This window comes from Rhineura floridana, chromosome 5, assembly GCF_030035675.1.
Source record: "Rhineura floridana isolate rRhiFlo1 chromosome 5, rRhiFlo1.hap2, whole genome shotgun sequence".
Taxonomy (NCBI): Eukaryota; Metazoa; Chordata; class Lepidosauria; order Squamata; family Rhineuridae; genus Rhineura; species Rhineura floridana.
In genome coordinates this window covers 74,706,479-74,722,242 of record NC_084484.1, presented here as the reverse complement: position 1 = coordinate 74,722,242, position 15,764 = coordinate 74,706,479, and the positions used below count along the sequence as shown (strand labels likewise).

At 40.6% G+C, this 15,764-nt stretch overlaps 1 protein-coding gene across 2 annotated transcripts in view; it reads right to left on the bottom strand.

The window, feature by feature from the left end:
* The window catches only part of GLRA2 (glycine receptor alpha 2), a 217,117-nt gene extending 202,705 nt beyond the window's left edge, over positions 1 to 14,412 (bottom strand). For both annotated transcript variants that reach the window (XM_061629427.1, XM_061629428.1), the window contains exons 1-2: positions 14,345 to 14,412; positions 12,046 to 12,179 (exon numbers count right to left, since the gene is read on the bottom strand). In XM_061629427.1, the coding sequence (XP_061485411.1) occupies positions 12,046 to 12,179; positions 14,345 to 14,412 (202 nt within the window). The remainder of the gene's footprint in view (positions 1 to 12,045; positions 12,180 to 14,344) is intronic.
* Between the last annotated feature and the right edge of the window lie 1,352 nt (positions 14,413 to 15,764).

The window sequence follows — 15,764 nt, the reverse complement described above, 5'->3', positions numbered from 1 at the left end:
TCTGGTTGAAAAGCAAGTTGGCATTTCACAGAATCATAGAATAGTAGAGGAAGGGGCCTATAAGGCCATCAAGTCCAACCCCCTGCTCAATGCAGGAATCCAAATCAAAGCATTCCTGACAGATGATTGTCCAGCTGCCTCTTGAATGCCTCCAGTGTTGGAGAGCTCACTACCTCTCTAGGTAATTGGTTCCATTGTCATATGGCTCTAACAGTTAGGAGGTTTTTCCCGATGTCCAGTCGAAATCTGGCTTCCTGCAACTTGAGCCCATTATTCAGTGTCCTGCACTCTGGGACGAACGAGAAGAGATCCCGGCCCTCCTCTGTGTGACAACCTTTCATGTACTTGAAGGGTGCTATAATATCTCCCCTCAGTCTTCTCTTCTCTTCTCCAGGCTAAACATGCCCAGTTCTTTCAGTCTCTCCTCATAGGGCTTGGTTTCCAGTCCCCTGATCATTCTTGTTGCCCTCCTCTGAACCTTTTCCAGTTTGTCTGCATCCTTCTTGAAGTGTGGAGACCAGAACTGGACGCAGTATTCAAAGGTCTTGAAATAGCTAGAGCATAAAATACAGGAAGTTGCCTTATGCTGGGCTGGACCATTTGACCACCTAATCCAGTATTAGCTATTCTGACAGGCAGTTTTATCAGAGGTAGTTCCCGTCACCTGCTACCCAATTAGTTTAAACTAGAGATTGGAAGGATTGAACCTGGGACCTTCTGCATGCATAACATGTGCTCTTGCACTCAGCGGTGATCATTTCCCTACACATGGCAAATCTATGGATAGTACAGTGGCAGGCAACTGGCAACCCTTAGACCAAATATGTATAGAAGTTATTTAACCCTGTCTAACCGCTGGCATCAGTAGGAAGGGGGGAGTTCTAGAAACACCCATATTGTACCATAAGCTCTGCTGCAGGCTTCCTGTCCATATCAGGGGATTGGGCCTAGCTTCACTAAGCTATGAACAGAGTAAGAGAATGGACCAATGCCTCTGTTTTCTGCTCACTGGTCTGTCTAGTTACTGATCTAGGGGCACGCAACTGTAGTAAATGCTGCATCTTTAAGTAATTTCACCACTGCAGTTCAATTTAATACCCTTAGAATCAAAGAACTGGAAGGTACCTCAAAGATCATTTAGTCTAGCCCCTGCCAATGCAGAAAATCCATTATTACAACATCTCAGATACATGGCCATCCAGCTCTGCTTAAACACCTATAATGTTGAAGAGTCCACCACCTTCCCAGAGAGTCTGTACCATTGGTGAACAGTTCATAGCGTCAAGAAACTCTTCCTAACATCTAAGTTCCTTCCCCATTAATTTAAACCCATTGGTTTGGGTCCTGATCTCTGGAGCAACATAAAACAACATTGCTCCTTCATCTCTGTGAACAGCCTTTCAAAGATTTGATGATGAATATCATATCACCTCTTAACTATCTCTTCTCCAGGCTAACTCCATACCCAACTCCTTCAATCTTTCCTCATTGTACTTGCTCTCCAGGCCCCTCACCATCTTTCTAGCCCTTCTCTGACCATGTTCCAGTTTGTCAATATCCTTCTTAAACTGTGATGCTCAGAACTGGACACAGCTGGGGTGATGTCTGACCAGCGGTGGGGTGTGCTCTGATCACAAGCAGAACACAGTGATACCATTACGTCTTGCAATCTGGACACTATACTTCTGTTGATGCAGCCCTTATTCTTGAAGAAGGCACTGTGCATTAAACAGTTGCACAGAAGGCAGGGATTCAACAGCTATAGCAGCACACAGCAATATATAGATGGGGAAAGCTAGACCCAATGTATTTCTTCCGGATATTAAAGGCACTGGGGCTCTGTCTCGGGGGTGGGGGAGGAGATAACCTTAGGCTTAAATCCAAAACTCTGCCCACTCCTTCCCTACTTCAACCATTGCTCTGCTCCAGAATCCCTGAACTAGCCGTCAAGGCTAAGGAAACACAAACCTGAGTCTAAGGATGATTCATACACACTTGTTCATTGACTTTGTCATTGAGTGACCCATTTCATCATATGTCCTATTCCACAACAGGGGTGGGAAACCTCAGGGCTAGGGCTCCAATCCCTCTCTATCTGGCCTTCGGAACTCTCCTCAGGCATCCCCCCTCTGCCCAGGCCACTTCCCTTCCTGGCCCTGCTTTGCATCATCCTTACAAGTTTTTTCTGCCTGCCTGAACTGTGTCCTTGAGTTCAGATAATGCTTCTTGGTTGCCTTGATGGAGGACAGAGAGGGGTGCGTGAGAGTGTCTGAAAACTAGCATCTAGCACAAACGTAGGTGTAGAATACAAGGAATACAATTGTACAAAAGGACACTTTGGCTTCCTGCCTTAACTTTGTACTCTTTGCCTCACTGGCACAGCATTGTTTTTCCTTGTAGACCAAAGAAGGATCTTCATGTTGGGGAGGATGACGCTATTTTTTCTCTTTCATATACCAAACTTTGCTGTACAGTTACAATAGGAAATGCTTCCTACACAATTCCTTTGGCTCTTTGCTTTGCTTTCTTTCTGCAGGAGACTTCTCAGCCTATAGCTTCTAGTCACAGTGGGAACCTTTATGTAAATCTCCATTAAATCACTTTCAGGTGGATAAATTCAGAAGGCATTTGATGTCTGGAGGAGGTTAATTTGAAATATATTTCTTATTGTTTGTGCTGAGATTTAACTATTTAGGAAGTTATCTCCCCACATACACACATAAGGTAGTCAAAATATGAAAACATTCAATATATGATGAAATGTAAGGTCCATACCTCAGTGATATGTGCTTGACAGAGGTAAGGTGCTGGCTCCAATCCCTGAAATCGCCAGTGAAAGGATTTCAGGTGCCATCACTGACAAAGACATATGTTTATGAGCTTGGAGACCTGCTGCCAACCAGACTCGTAGACTGCATCAGGCTAGATGAAGCAATGGTCTGCCTCAGCATAAGGCAAACATCCAACATGCTACAGAGAGGAACCCATGCAAAGTCAGATCCATGCCACTTTATCACTCCCTCTGACTGCATACTCATTAGGGTTGCCAGGTCAGAAGCATCCCAAACCCTGAGATTTCAGGGGTGGGCCCTAGTGATGTCACAGAGGTGGGCCCTAGAGATGTCACAGGAGTGGGCCCGAATGATGTCATTAAGCATGATACATTAAACATCAACCACAATTGTTTGGAGCATACTATTCAAACAAAAACGTTTCTCTGACAGGAAATTAAGATATTAGCCAAACGATGGAGCCTAGTTAGGGAACATTTAATCTAGCCTACTTGCTTCTGGCAAGAAGGATTTAAGTGCCCTCAGGCCAAGCCAGTTACCAGAAGGCCATTATAGGGAGCCTAGTGTTGTTAGATGGGAGCACTCAGGAGTAAAGATGGATGCCCCTGAAGGCTGTGATTCTAAGCATACTTACTAAGGGTCTAGGCCACATACAACTCAACAGGACTTACTTCTATTAAGATGTAAATATGGTTAGGATTATGCTATTGGTAAAGCTTGACTAGGGATCCTCTACAAAGATATCAATATCAAAGCAGGGTTGGCAATCCCCTGCCTGGAATGCCCTGCCTGCTTTTCAACATGGCTGCTCTAAAATTCTTCACAGACTTGACCCTTCACTCTGCAGAGAGAGGTTTGAGAAATGAGTAAGAGTTAGGAAGATTCTCTACCCTTTCCTGCTCCCCTGTGGGCTGCATATAAACTCACTTTGACAGCCAACCCAATTCCAGTGAGTAATAATTGACAGAGAGAAAAAAATACATGGTTTGGTCTACCTTCACAGGCAGCAGTTTGGGAACAACAGCAGTTGAAGCCATACTTCCCAGTATGTGAATTCTCTTTTACAACTATTGGGCAAGATACAAACCATTATGCAACCAACAAAGTGCATCATCAGTGGGTTTAAGGGAGTTCAGCTGAGTACATGGAGCCACTGTTGTTGCTTCTGTAGATGTAAGGGAGTGAGATCAGAGGTAAATGAAATGCAAATAGAAAAAGAAAAAGACAGTGATGATTTCCTAAATGCAAAACCATACCAACCACAACAAGATTGCTATGAGTAAGGCAGAAAACTCAGCCAGTCAGGATTCCTAATCAAAACTAAACTATTCCTAGCAGCCAGTCAGCCAAGGTCAAAGAAATCCCCAGGCAGCACAACCTGGCCTGGGGGCTGCAGTTAGTGCAGAATGCTGTGGCATGATCACTGACATGAGTGAGATCCTATCAGCACATAATACCTCTGCTCTGAAATCTGCACTGATTGCCGATTTGCTACCAGGCCAAGTTCAAGGTGTGCTCTCCATGTTATGGGTGCCACATAGTACTTGTTCTGCTCTTGTAAGAAACCAGTTCTTTAGTGTGGCAGCACCTACTCTTTGGAACTCCCAGCCTATTGACATTAGGCAGAAACCTTCATTGTACTCTTTTCAGCACCTGTTAAAAAAAATTTGTTTAGGCAAGCCTATCCAGGCAGGCAGAAACTATTGTGTTTTTTATCTGTTTTTAACTCATTATTGAATTTATTATTTTGAATGTTTTTAAATACCTATCTTTAACTGTTTTTGCCAATAGTGTTATTGTTTTAATTCTTTCTGTAAACTGCTTTGAGATTTTTTACAATAAAGTGGTATATAAATGTTGTAAATAAAATACATAAATAAATTTTGGAGTCACTGTGGAGGGGGAGAGAAAGATTTACAACACAAGCACAATTCTTCGTTATGTTCACTCAAAAGTCCCATTAATTTACAGCACAATCCTAACCATGTCTACTCAAAAGTAAGTCCTACTGAATTCAATGGGGTTTACTCCCAGTATGTGGGATCAGCACTGCAGCGAGTATTGGATTAAAGCTTCATATTGGGAAGGTTTTCAAAACACTGCCTTCTTTAACTGCCCAAGGAAAATTTAATCTTGTTTGACTCCTGCACACAAGACAGAAAAAGACTGATTTAGCTTTCACTTTACTCAGTTTATGAGATTTTCAGATAAGCAGGAAAAAACAACAGTTTTCTGGCCTTGCAATGGGGAGCAACTGACATTTTGGTGTATATCTCATGACCCAGACCACCTAGACATTTAATCTTTTAAAAAAATGAAAGCTGATAGTCTGGAGATTAAGGTGACTCACCTGGAGACCCAGGGAGGACCCCAAAAATCCAAAGTCTCTGGGCAAAATGTGTAATGTTGCATTTTAGGTATGGTTGTACACTGCTTTGTGGAGAAAAATTCTAAAAAAAATTGACTGTTGAGTTGAAAAGAAAAATGGAAAACTGTGGGAGAGTGTGTGGGTGAAAGTAGCGGTGAAATGCCCTGCTTGAGCTCTAGGACCCTCGTAAGGAAAGAAAGAGGGCATGGGCAAGAGCACTCCTGCAGGGAGGTGGCAAAATACTGCAACATTTTGTTGCAGTCTCCACTTGCTCTCCCTTAATCTTAAATGGACATCCATCTGCCTAAACCTAGCTTTGCAGAATAGGTGCACTATTATGATATTTCTGCTAAGAAGAATGAGGCAAGTTAAGGTAAATGTGACAGCACTTGCTCAGAATTTGTCATGTTTATGATCTGAACAACATGATGTCTTTATATAGTTTTATTTATTATACAGCCCTGATGAGCTATGCAAAGTAAAAACCTGGAATATTTACCCCAGAGCAGTTGCGAAGCAGAGGCCGTCATTAGATTTTAAAAATGAATGGTAAACCTTTATAGGGGCATTGTCTAATTTTAACCTGATGCCTCATTATGGAAGTCAAAAAGGAGTTTGCTGTTTTTATCCTTAGGTAACTGACAATGAGATATCATCCACAACTGAAGCACACCTGTATATTATGAGCCCTCCTAGATAAGTACAGGTTTGTTCTGTACAGTGCCTAATCCATCTATTGTATGAAAAATATTTGTGTATTTTCTTTATTAAACAATTTTATATCCTGCTCTTCCTTCAGTATGGAGCACAGGATAGTTTACAAGTAAGTTTTCTGTCTGTATGATTAATTTTAATTGATTTTATCCACTGTATGCTTTTTGTAATCTTATTGTACACCTCTAAGAAACTTTAGTAACTAAGTAGTATATAAATAGCTGAACAAAATAAAAGAAATAATATATAAAAACTATAATCATGATAACCTGAAAACCAACAAATCAGATCAAGATAAGCAGCAGTGGTAGTAACTCTCTGTAGAACCACACCACCAAAATGTCTTTAGCCATTTCTTAAATATATCTACAATGCTGGGCAGATTGAATGCTATTTGGTTGGAATTCAAGAGCTAAGGAGCCACCACCAAGAATGTCCTAGCTTCTGCACTGTACTCTCTTATGGGCAAGACTGCAAGCACTACCTCTCCTGATTACTGAAATGCATGAGTCAGTCACTGATGGCAGAGATGCTCCCTCAGCTACTTGGGTCCCAAGTTCTTTAGGGCTTTATATGCTGACAGCAAGACTTTGAATTGGGCTCAGCAGTTTGCCAGCAGCCAGTACAGTGCTTTCAAGGTCAGAATGATAATAAATTTATTGATTGATTTGTGGATTTATAAACCAATTCCCAACAAATGTTTCTGAAGCAGTGCATCATCCCTCCTTGTAACACCCACCAATAGCAAGAAATGGTAGGCAGGGGGCCACCAGTGGGCCTCAGTCCACCTTTAGCTGGGCCTAACTGCCCAGTGCCTCCTCCCTTGCCCAGTCTGCCCCCTGGCCATGCCATAACTGTTTGCTTAGACCAATGCCAGCACCAGCAGCTTCCCACATGCACAGTATAGAGGAGCATGTGGGAGGAGGAGTTCAGAGATTTCATATTTGAAGACTACCAAACAATCAAGAGATGCCAGCAAGTGAAAAGCATTTGAGTTTGAATGTTGAGATCAAGATTACACATTAAAAATAGGGAATCCAAATTTCTCATTCAAACTGTGAAAAAACTGGTGAACGTCAAATACTTAGTGATAACGGTTTTAGCTCTAGGATGTAGCCTGGCTATTTGAAAGTATTATCTGAAAGTATTATTAATGAAATCCTATTCCTTTGACAGTTCTTCCTCTTACCCAAGACTCTTGCCTGCTAGATAGGAAGTGGCATCTTGCTCCACAGAATCCACCAGAATAGAATCCATTGCTTTCAGTGGCAATGGGAGGAACTTCTATGGTTTATTTATTTAAAACATTTACATATTGCCCCTTTCCCTTTATTTGGGATGCTAGAAGTGTTTCAGAGAAACCAGATTTATTTCTGGATTCCACTGTAAGTCCCGGGTTGATTTCTAGAATCTTGTATTCCTTGGAATACCAGGACAGACAAAAGGAAGTACTTCTTTACTCAGCGCATAGTTAAACTATGGAATTTGCTCCCACAAGATGCAGTAATGGCCACCAGCTTGGATGGCTTTAAAAGGAGATTAGACAAATTCATGGAGGACAGGGCTATCAATGGCTACTAGCCATGATGGCTGTGCTCTGCCACCCTAGTCAGAGGCAGTATGTTTCTGAAAACCAGTTGCCGGAAGCCTCAGGAGGGGAGAGTGTTCTTGTACTCAGGTTCTGCTTGCGGGCTTCTCCCAGGCACCTAGTTGGCCACTGTGAGAACAGGATGCTGGACTAGATGGGCCACTGGCCTGATCCAGCAGGCTCTTCTTATGTTCTTATGTTTTATGAATGGTTGGGGAGAGCTCTGAAACAGATTTCAAAACAGCCTCTGACCACAATGAACTGGCATCAAGCAGCATATTATAGGGCATATGATATTGTAAGCTCCATAAAGCACCTGAAGCTGCTATAGAAATGCCATAAATTTAAAGCCTAGCTGAGGCCTGTGAATGTGCCACCTCAGCATGAGGCAAAGCAGTCATGTCACAATGGCATGCCACGATGGCATGCCACCATATACAGAAGGCAGCGGTGGGAAGAATCACCATGTGCTGAAAATGTGGACAAGTTTTCCTTTGTTGAGGACAGACAGAAAAGATGTGCAAATATGTTGCATGGTCATCACCACAGGCAACACACTCGAGTGGGTGATCAAGGTATTGGTTAGAATTTTTGTAAAGAAAGATTTACCCTTTCATTTTATAAATGAGAAGTTCCTGGTCTTGAAGGTGGTAAATAAAATCCTTCAAAATAAAATTCCTCTTCCCCCCATATATAACATTTCCCAAATAAAATGGGGGGGGGATTGCATGGAGTCACACTCTAGGAAAGGGAGAGGCCTGAAGAATACTACATTTTTTGTCCATGTTGCAATTAGGATAGAAGTTGCTAAAAGCTGATAAAAAAAGATAATGTTAAGGCAAAGAAGCAAGAGATGATGAAGCCATGAGTCAGATGTTAAATGGACAAAGATTCAGTAGATTTTATGGGGAATACCCACACAGCCATGAAGCTCACCAGGTGACCTTGGGCCAGTCACTGCCTCTCAACCTCAGAGGAAGGCAATGGTAAACCCCCTCTGAATACCGCTTACCATGAAAGCCCTATTCATAGGGTCACCATAAGTCGGAATTGACTTGAAGGCAGTCCATTTCATTTTTTGACATATGTGAATGGTGTGGACTGTAATATTTTAGAGGATTATATAAAACAGCACATTTATTGTTGTTGTTGTCAGTCACTTGTAACACACAACAGGCTTTCCTGTCACTTACAAGACCATGTCAGGCTTTGCACAGAAAGTGGTATCATTCAATGGTTAGTGATATGAATCAGACACCAGGAGAGAATCAGACACACACTGAATTATTTTCTTTTTTTTAAAAAAAGAAGCAGCCAGTTTTTACGCTTAAAAAAGCTTGAGAATATTTTTGAACTAAATGCACAGTTTTATTGTAATGTAACATCTCCTCATTAGCCAGTAATTAAACATTTTAAATGCTAATGTACACCTGTTAGCCTGTGTAGCTCGCTTTGAAGGTTACTGGCACAGACAAGCTTGAAAAAGCTCCACAATGTAAAAAGCTGAGATATGTTCTGTATCATAGACATGATGCCAGACTCTCTAAATCAGCCCAATCTGGTGCCTTCCAAAAGTTCTGAACTGCAACTGCCATCAGCACCAGCCAGCCTGGGTACTCCAGATGTTTTGGACTACAAAACATCTGGAGTAGTGGTCCAAAACAAATTAGGCAAGGCTACTCTAAATGGCACTTCTACAGTTACCTGCCTTCCAAGTATGGGCAGCTCTTTGCCATACTGGCTTCAGAGAATAAAAATAGAAATAAAGCAGTATCTTTTATCAAGTTGATGGAGGAGCATGCAAGCTTTGGAAATGTTCTGTGAAGTGTTATATGTATGTAACTCAAGCACCTAAATACTGCTACGCCAACAGAATTCAGCACATTTAAAGATACTGTCTTAAACGCAACTTTTTTTCCTTTTTTCAAATTAGGGCAGTGCTCCATGAACCAAAGAACCCTTCCTTCCTTTACACCCTATGATTGCATGCTCTGAAAACTCACTGTGGTACAAAAGTTCAGAGCAAAATTTAACTGTATACAGTTAACATATAATAATCCCACCTGATTTAGAATGCAAACCTTTCCAAAATCCCCTGTTTTATCATGGGTTTTTGATGGCTTTATCTTTATCAGTACTTAACAAACATGCTTTGCATCAACAGAATGAACATGCAAAAAGTTAAAGTTAAGCACATACATATTGATAACTTGAAGGAGGATGCGTAAATTCAAGCCTTTGCTTGAATGTTCTCACAAACAAGTCACACAGAAAGTAAAGGTAACCGTGCTGGCCTGTAAGAAAAAAACTCAAAATTCATATTAGGGCGATACTTTTACAAGGCCAATCAAAATATCACAACATAGTGTGCTGCCTAGCACATTACCTGGCACACCACTTAAAATCAATATCCGCCTTTCCTAACATAAAGACTACCTAGTTTCTCTTGATTCTTATTTTACACCTACCAAGAAAACTGTGTGCTTTGCCTAAAGATGGAGACAGACCGGGACAACAGTCATTTTTGTGTGGTTCCAGAGGAATAAGCCTTTGTTACGATTTTTCCCTGCAGGACTTAGTGCCATCTCATACCTGCATAACATCTGGACAGCCTCATGTGACTGTCTGATACCCCCCCATTCCATCTTAAGACTGTGACCAGATGCAGACTCTATGGCTTCAACATCAGTAATGAATAAATAATAATAATAAATCTCCCTCTCTTCATTGCTCTGTTTCCCAGATAGCCTGGTGAACTCAAAAGCATGCATAGCCTATTTTATGATATTTTGGTTGGTCTACCTAATAAAGATGTTGTCCTAATATGGGTTTTGGAATGTCTCAAGAATAAGTGCTCTTGTTTGTTGCCTGCTTTCTAAGCTTGGATCCTATGAAGCCATGCAGGAATCCTGGATTATGAGCAACATCTGTCTTTGTATCAGCTTCTGACCCTATTTCCAATGTGCAGTGTGAAGAATGTGGCTCTTCTCTAAGTGCTATTGAATTTTCATAGACATGTATTTTTATTCCCATACTTTGTAACTTTAACTTCACTGTCTCAATAGGTTCCTGTAAAGGTTTAATGCTAGAAACAAAGGAAACAGAAGATACTGAATACTAGAGGGAAAAAAAGAATCAAGGTGCTCTAGGAGGGAGCAGAACTGAGAAGCAAAAAGTACCCTTTATGGCTCCTTTTCAAAGAACAGCAACACCTTCAGCTGACAGTTCCTTGCAAAAGGTGGCAATCTGATATATTTGCAAATGCAGTCTTCTATAGGTTATGTGATCAAATGTACCACATCCTGACTACAATATAGTAGCTAATGTGGTGCCCTCTAGACTGCAGTTGGACTGCAGTTCCTATCATCCCTGACCATTTATCATGTTGGCTGAGGTTGAGGGGAACTGTAGTCCAACAACATCTGGAGGGCAAATGACAAAAGAAGAAACATTTATACCCCACCCAATCAGATCATGATGTCTACATACAGCTCTGGAAATCTCATTCTTTGTATTGTCCACTGAATGACAGATGCTGAAATAGACTTATTTTCAGTACATCATGCCTACAATAGCTACAATTTAAATTAGAATGGGAAAAGATAACACTTTTGGGTAACAAGATGAGGGCATTCTCCCTCCAAGTGTTTCATGGATATATATGGCACACTGGCTTACTGCTCAGAACTAAACATCTATGCCTTTGTCAGCTCACATTTCAGAGTGAATTTGGTAGAGTCCAACAGACGTCTGCGTACCAACATGGAAAAGTAATTTAAATGTCATAAGCGTCAAGGACTAGTATATCCAGATTGCTGTGTTTGTTTATAAATTAATGGGATAGTGACTTATAGTAGCAGACATACTCAGTTATTTTATCCAAAAGCAGGATTATATGTTGAACATAAGCTGAGTATAATCAAAATGCTAATTCTCTACCTGGTTTCTATATGGAGGTCACTCCACTATGCTGTTTTAGATTTGTGACATTATCCACTTGTTGAAACCAGTAAAGCACCACACCCCTAAAATAAAAGTAATCAATTATGATCTAACTGAGGGCCAGTTTACACATACATGTGCATCATATGATTCCTCAACACTTGGAGCTGATTCACATATGCATGTTCAACATTTGAGAAGTGCAACGTCGAGTAATGAATGGGACGTCACAGATTTAACACCACAGGTAGGACTTTCATTTTGTGCATCATCACCTCAAACACAATTGTCTTCAGTCAAGTTCACACACCAGTCATCAAGTGTACAATGATCAGCTGTATGAAATCAAGTGTATGTGTGAATCAGGCCTTGATGGTTTTCAGCTGCATGTGTGAATGTACTCCACCAAAAAGTATTGTGTTTGAGGAAATCCAAAGTGATATTATAGTTCTGTTTATGTATTTTAATCTGTGATGGATCATTCATATAAGCAAAATACCTTTTAATTATTGAGTGATGAATATTTAAAATTGTGTAAAATGAGAGGCATAAAGGCTTAAATCTAAACCAATGCTCATGTAAATATCACAATTTTTATCTTTACTGCCAATTAATTTTTAATGGACTTTGAAAGGTCTTACCTTTGAAATTTGGCCTTATTCGTGCATCATAACCTGATGTCCGTCCCATCAGTTTGTCCAAGAAATCTGAAGGAGACAGTGTCTGTGAAGGGGATTTTCCAGACCTGGAATCATGTTCTTTACAGAAGGTTGTCCTAAACAAATTATTATCCACCATTAGCAATGATTCTTCCATTGTATTCACATCATTTCATGAAATAAACCTATTGCCGATTTGAAAAATGCAGCAATATGTTGATATGAATACATGCATTCCAGCCATACCTATATCATTCTCAAGTGTGAAAGAGTCAAGAGCACAACAACTTTTCAGGAATCAGGTACAAAATGTCAAGGGCTAAGATTTTTAGTTCAATGCTGGCCTTTATTTAATCATCACTGAAGAATTTTATAACTGCAGCCCATGGCATATGGCCATCAATTCTAGTCTATCATAAATACACCTCTGCCCTGCCTGCTGGGTTCATGGTAGCTTTGAAAAACTGACAGGCAAAACCTATCACACAGCAGTTAGAAGCTTTGGCTGTGTTAGTATCCAGAACAATATATAAGCACTGAAACACTACACTCTTAATAGGCATTAATGAAATAACTTGGTTCTTGACCATTTCCCCTGGGAAATGTTGAGATGTGAGGATTTTATTTTTTATCAGCCCATGTCAAGCAAAGATAATGCCCCCTTCCTGCAACATTCATATCGATTTATACTCTGTTATGTGTTAATTGTGCTCTCATACTTTCATAGCTTTCTGCATGTAACATGTTAAGCATTCCCCCTCCCAAACACAAAGAACAAGAAGTACTTGAAATGAACAAATTTGAATTACATGGAAATTAATTGTGCCATAAATAACACTCTCACATAGTTTAATATATTTCTTTGTGCCTAAACAGTATACTTGATGTCTGTTTGAATCAACATCCTAACAGGGATCAGAAGTAATCCTCACAAAGGCCCTTTTATAATATTCTGTGTTCTGGTGCTATTTTAAAGTAAGTGATAAAAATTGATTAAATGTGAAGAGAGATCAGAGAAATGAAAAAAGAAATGCTATGGGTAATATCCAACGTTAGTTATACTCAGGGTAGGCTCACTGAAATAATTAAACTTAAGTCCATTGATTTCAGTGGGTTGACTCTGAGTACGACTAATGTTGGCTTTCCTCCTTTATTTATTATACACAAATTTATTATACACAAATGCACTGTGTGCTATCTGACACTGCAGTCAATAAGTATTCCCAGTTCTTGCACTATGAAACGCAACATGTTACAGACTCATCAACTTTTGTAACATCGCATACCTGGCTATCTTGCTAAACAGGTCATGGCAACATTTTTTTAAATGGGAGGTGGAGGGTTTGGGATAGGGTGGTGAATGGACAAAATATGTTAAAACAAAATGGTATAATGATCAATTACACCACAGTTGTTTGAAACAACTTTTCAAAAACACCAGTAGTTTCATTGAAGTGCATCAGCTATCACTTATGTTGACAAATCAACTTATTAATATATTAAATATCTAAAGCTTATGTGTATAACTGCAGAAATGATCATATAATAAAACTCATCTAAAATACTGATCTATTCATTTAACTATGCATCTTTCCTTCTACTCTTTAGTTGAAACAGTATGATCTAGGCATGTTAAATTGAACTACAGATGTTTTTTGAAGTGATCAGAATCTACTGAGATGGTGACTTCTACTTTAGATTTCTCCCACAAGCAATGGTCTGCATTTCTTGCACCACGTATCATTTTTACCCCATGTTAATTAATCCAGAATAGCTACAGTCCTCTAGTCTTTACTCACAGTCACTAACATGGAACAGAATTGCTACTTCACAGGTAAGTATGCGTTGAAAAGGTGTGGAAATCCCCCTTTATCACCCTTTATGATGAGTACAACAGGGTGATTAAAGTGCATTAAAGGTTAACTAAATACACAAACCCATCCAAAAACACTGATTCCACTATCCCATACAGAAAGAAGAGGGGTTAGCTGATAGACTTCAATAGTATTCAAGAGGGTTAATTTCAATGCATTTCAAAGCATTTCTCTCTAAAGGAAAGGGTACCTCTATAACTTCACTATTGTCCAAACTTGTGTGGATTTTTTAGAAGTGTGTTACCAAGCAACGGCTCTTTTCAGACCTGTCCCCAGTCTGTACAAATTTAAAATGAAATATTTACAAACAGCTAAAATAAGTCAGGTTTTTTGAGTAATACTCCTGTATAGTCCTAAATTCCTACAGGTTTAAAAGAAGCTTTCAGAACATTCGTGATTTCACCTACCTGAAGTGGTGTGTTTCTAAGAAAAAGGCAAACAAGGCAGTCAAAATGTTCACTAGCTGTCGGTTCATTCCTCCTGTTTTCTGCGTTGAATGTGGAAAAATATCCCAGAAACGATTCCAGAGTTAATCAAAAGGGAGGGAGGATCTCAGAAAGTCTATGCCTTGTCTAAATTCCCAAATCCAACAATAATTTAAATTTCTTTAAAATCAGAAAGAGAAGATCTGCATTTTTATACATTGGAGATGGTAAAAAATCAAAAGTACCAGTCCTTGGAATCATGGTTAGGTTAAACCCAGGTACATCCCAAGCAGCCAACACAAACGATACAAAGCATCTGAACTGGTAATTCTCTGGGAATGCTTTTACCCAAATACTGGATCCCCTCAGAAAACCCAAATCCTTCTCTACCTTAACACCATGCAAAAGGAAATAACGCTGCCACGCTGGTCTGTCTTCTGGAGCTGCTTTTATTTCCCTTGGGATTACAAATCGGCATTTGTCTCAATCGTCGTTAAAATGTGGGAAGAAGCTGTTAGCCTTCCTCCCTTTTTCCTTATCAGCAAGTTGTAAATAGCGAGAGGGTATGATTAGTGTTGCGCTGGAGATAAAGCTACGCTCCCTGTGCCGGAATGAGAGAAAGAGCCCTGATCTTACACACGGACTATAAATTTCAGCACTTGGACAGCTCCACGCTCAGCTTCTGCGCATGCTTCTGGCTCCATCAAACGTGACCAGAGTTCAGAGACGTTTTCCCCCTCTAGAAACAGGGACTTCACGCTCCCGTCCCATCCCCTGTTTTGAAGCCCATCTTCCCACCATCGAACAGCATCAAGAATCCTGAGGAGATACATGGGTAGATCTGCCATTATACAGCTCCATAGGGTAGGGTGCGTAGAAAGAGGAGAACAGGGAAGGCGCGGGAGGGGGACCGGGAGGGGGAGGAGAGCGACTGCAGGCAGAGACTCTAGGCACTTTTGGTTTAGAAATAAGAGAGAGAGCAAGCACTCAGTGCCGAAGTCAAAAAGCTTTTCGTAGGAGAACCCTTGCTTCCCAACAGTGACGAAAGAGCTGTAGGAACTCTGCTTGCCTGCCTTTCTCAACCCAGCAACACCTGACTCCGAAGTGGGGAGGAACACCAAAGGCCCCCCAGGATATTACTGAAGAAATTCCACAGGAGTCTCTGAGGACAGCATAGCCTCATTTTGGAGGGCACAGGCTTTGGAAGTCACCCATTCTTGTCTTGTCCTCTGTGGAAAGATAACTCTCACACCTTGTTTGTTTGAGAAATGAGGGACAGGTAAGGAGGGGGGGGAGAGTCTGGTGGGATGGCAGAGCAAAATCATGTATTTTACCTCCTATAAGCTAAGAGCTGGAAGAAGACCCTGCTAGAAAGATAGAAAGCAAAGATAGCTGTGGGGGC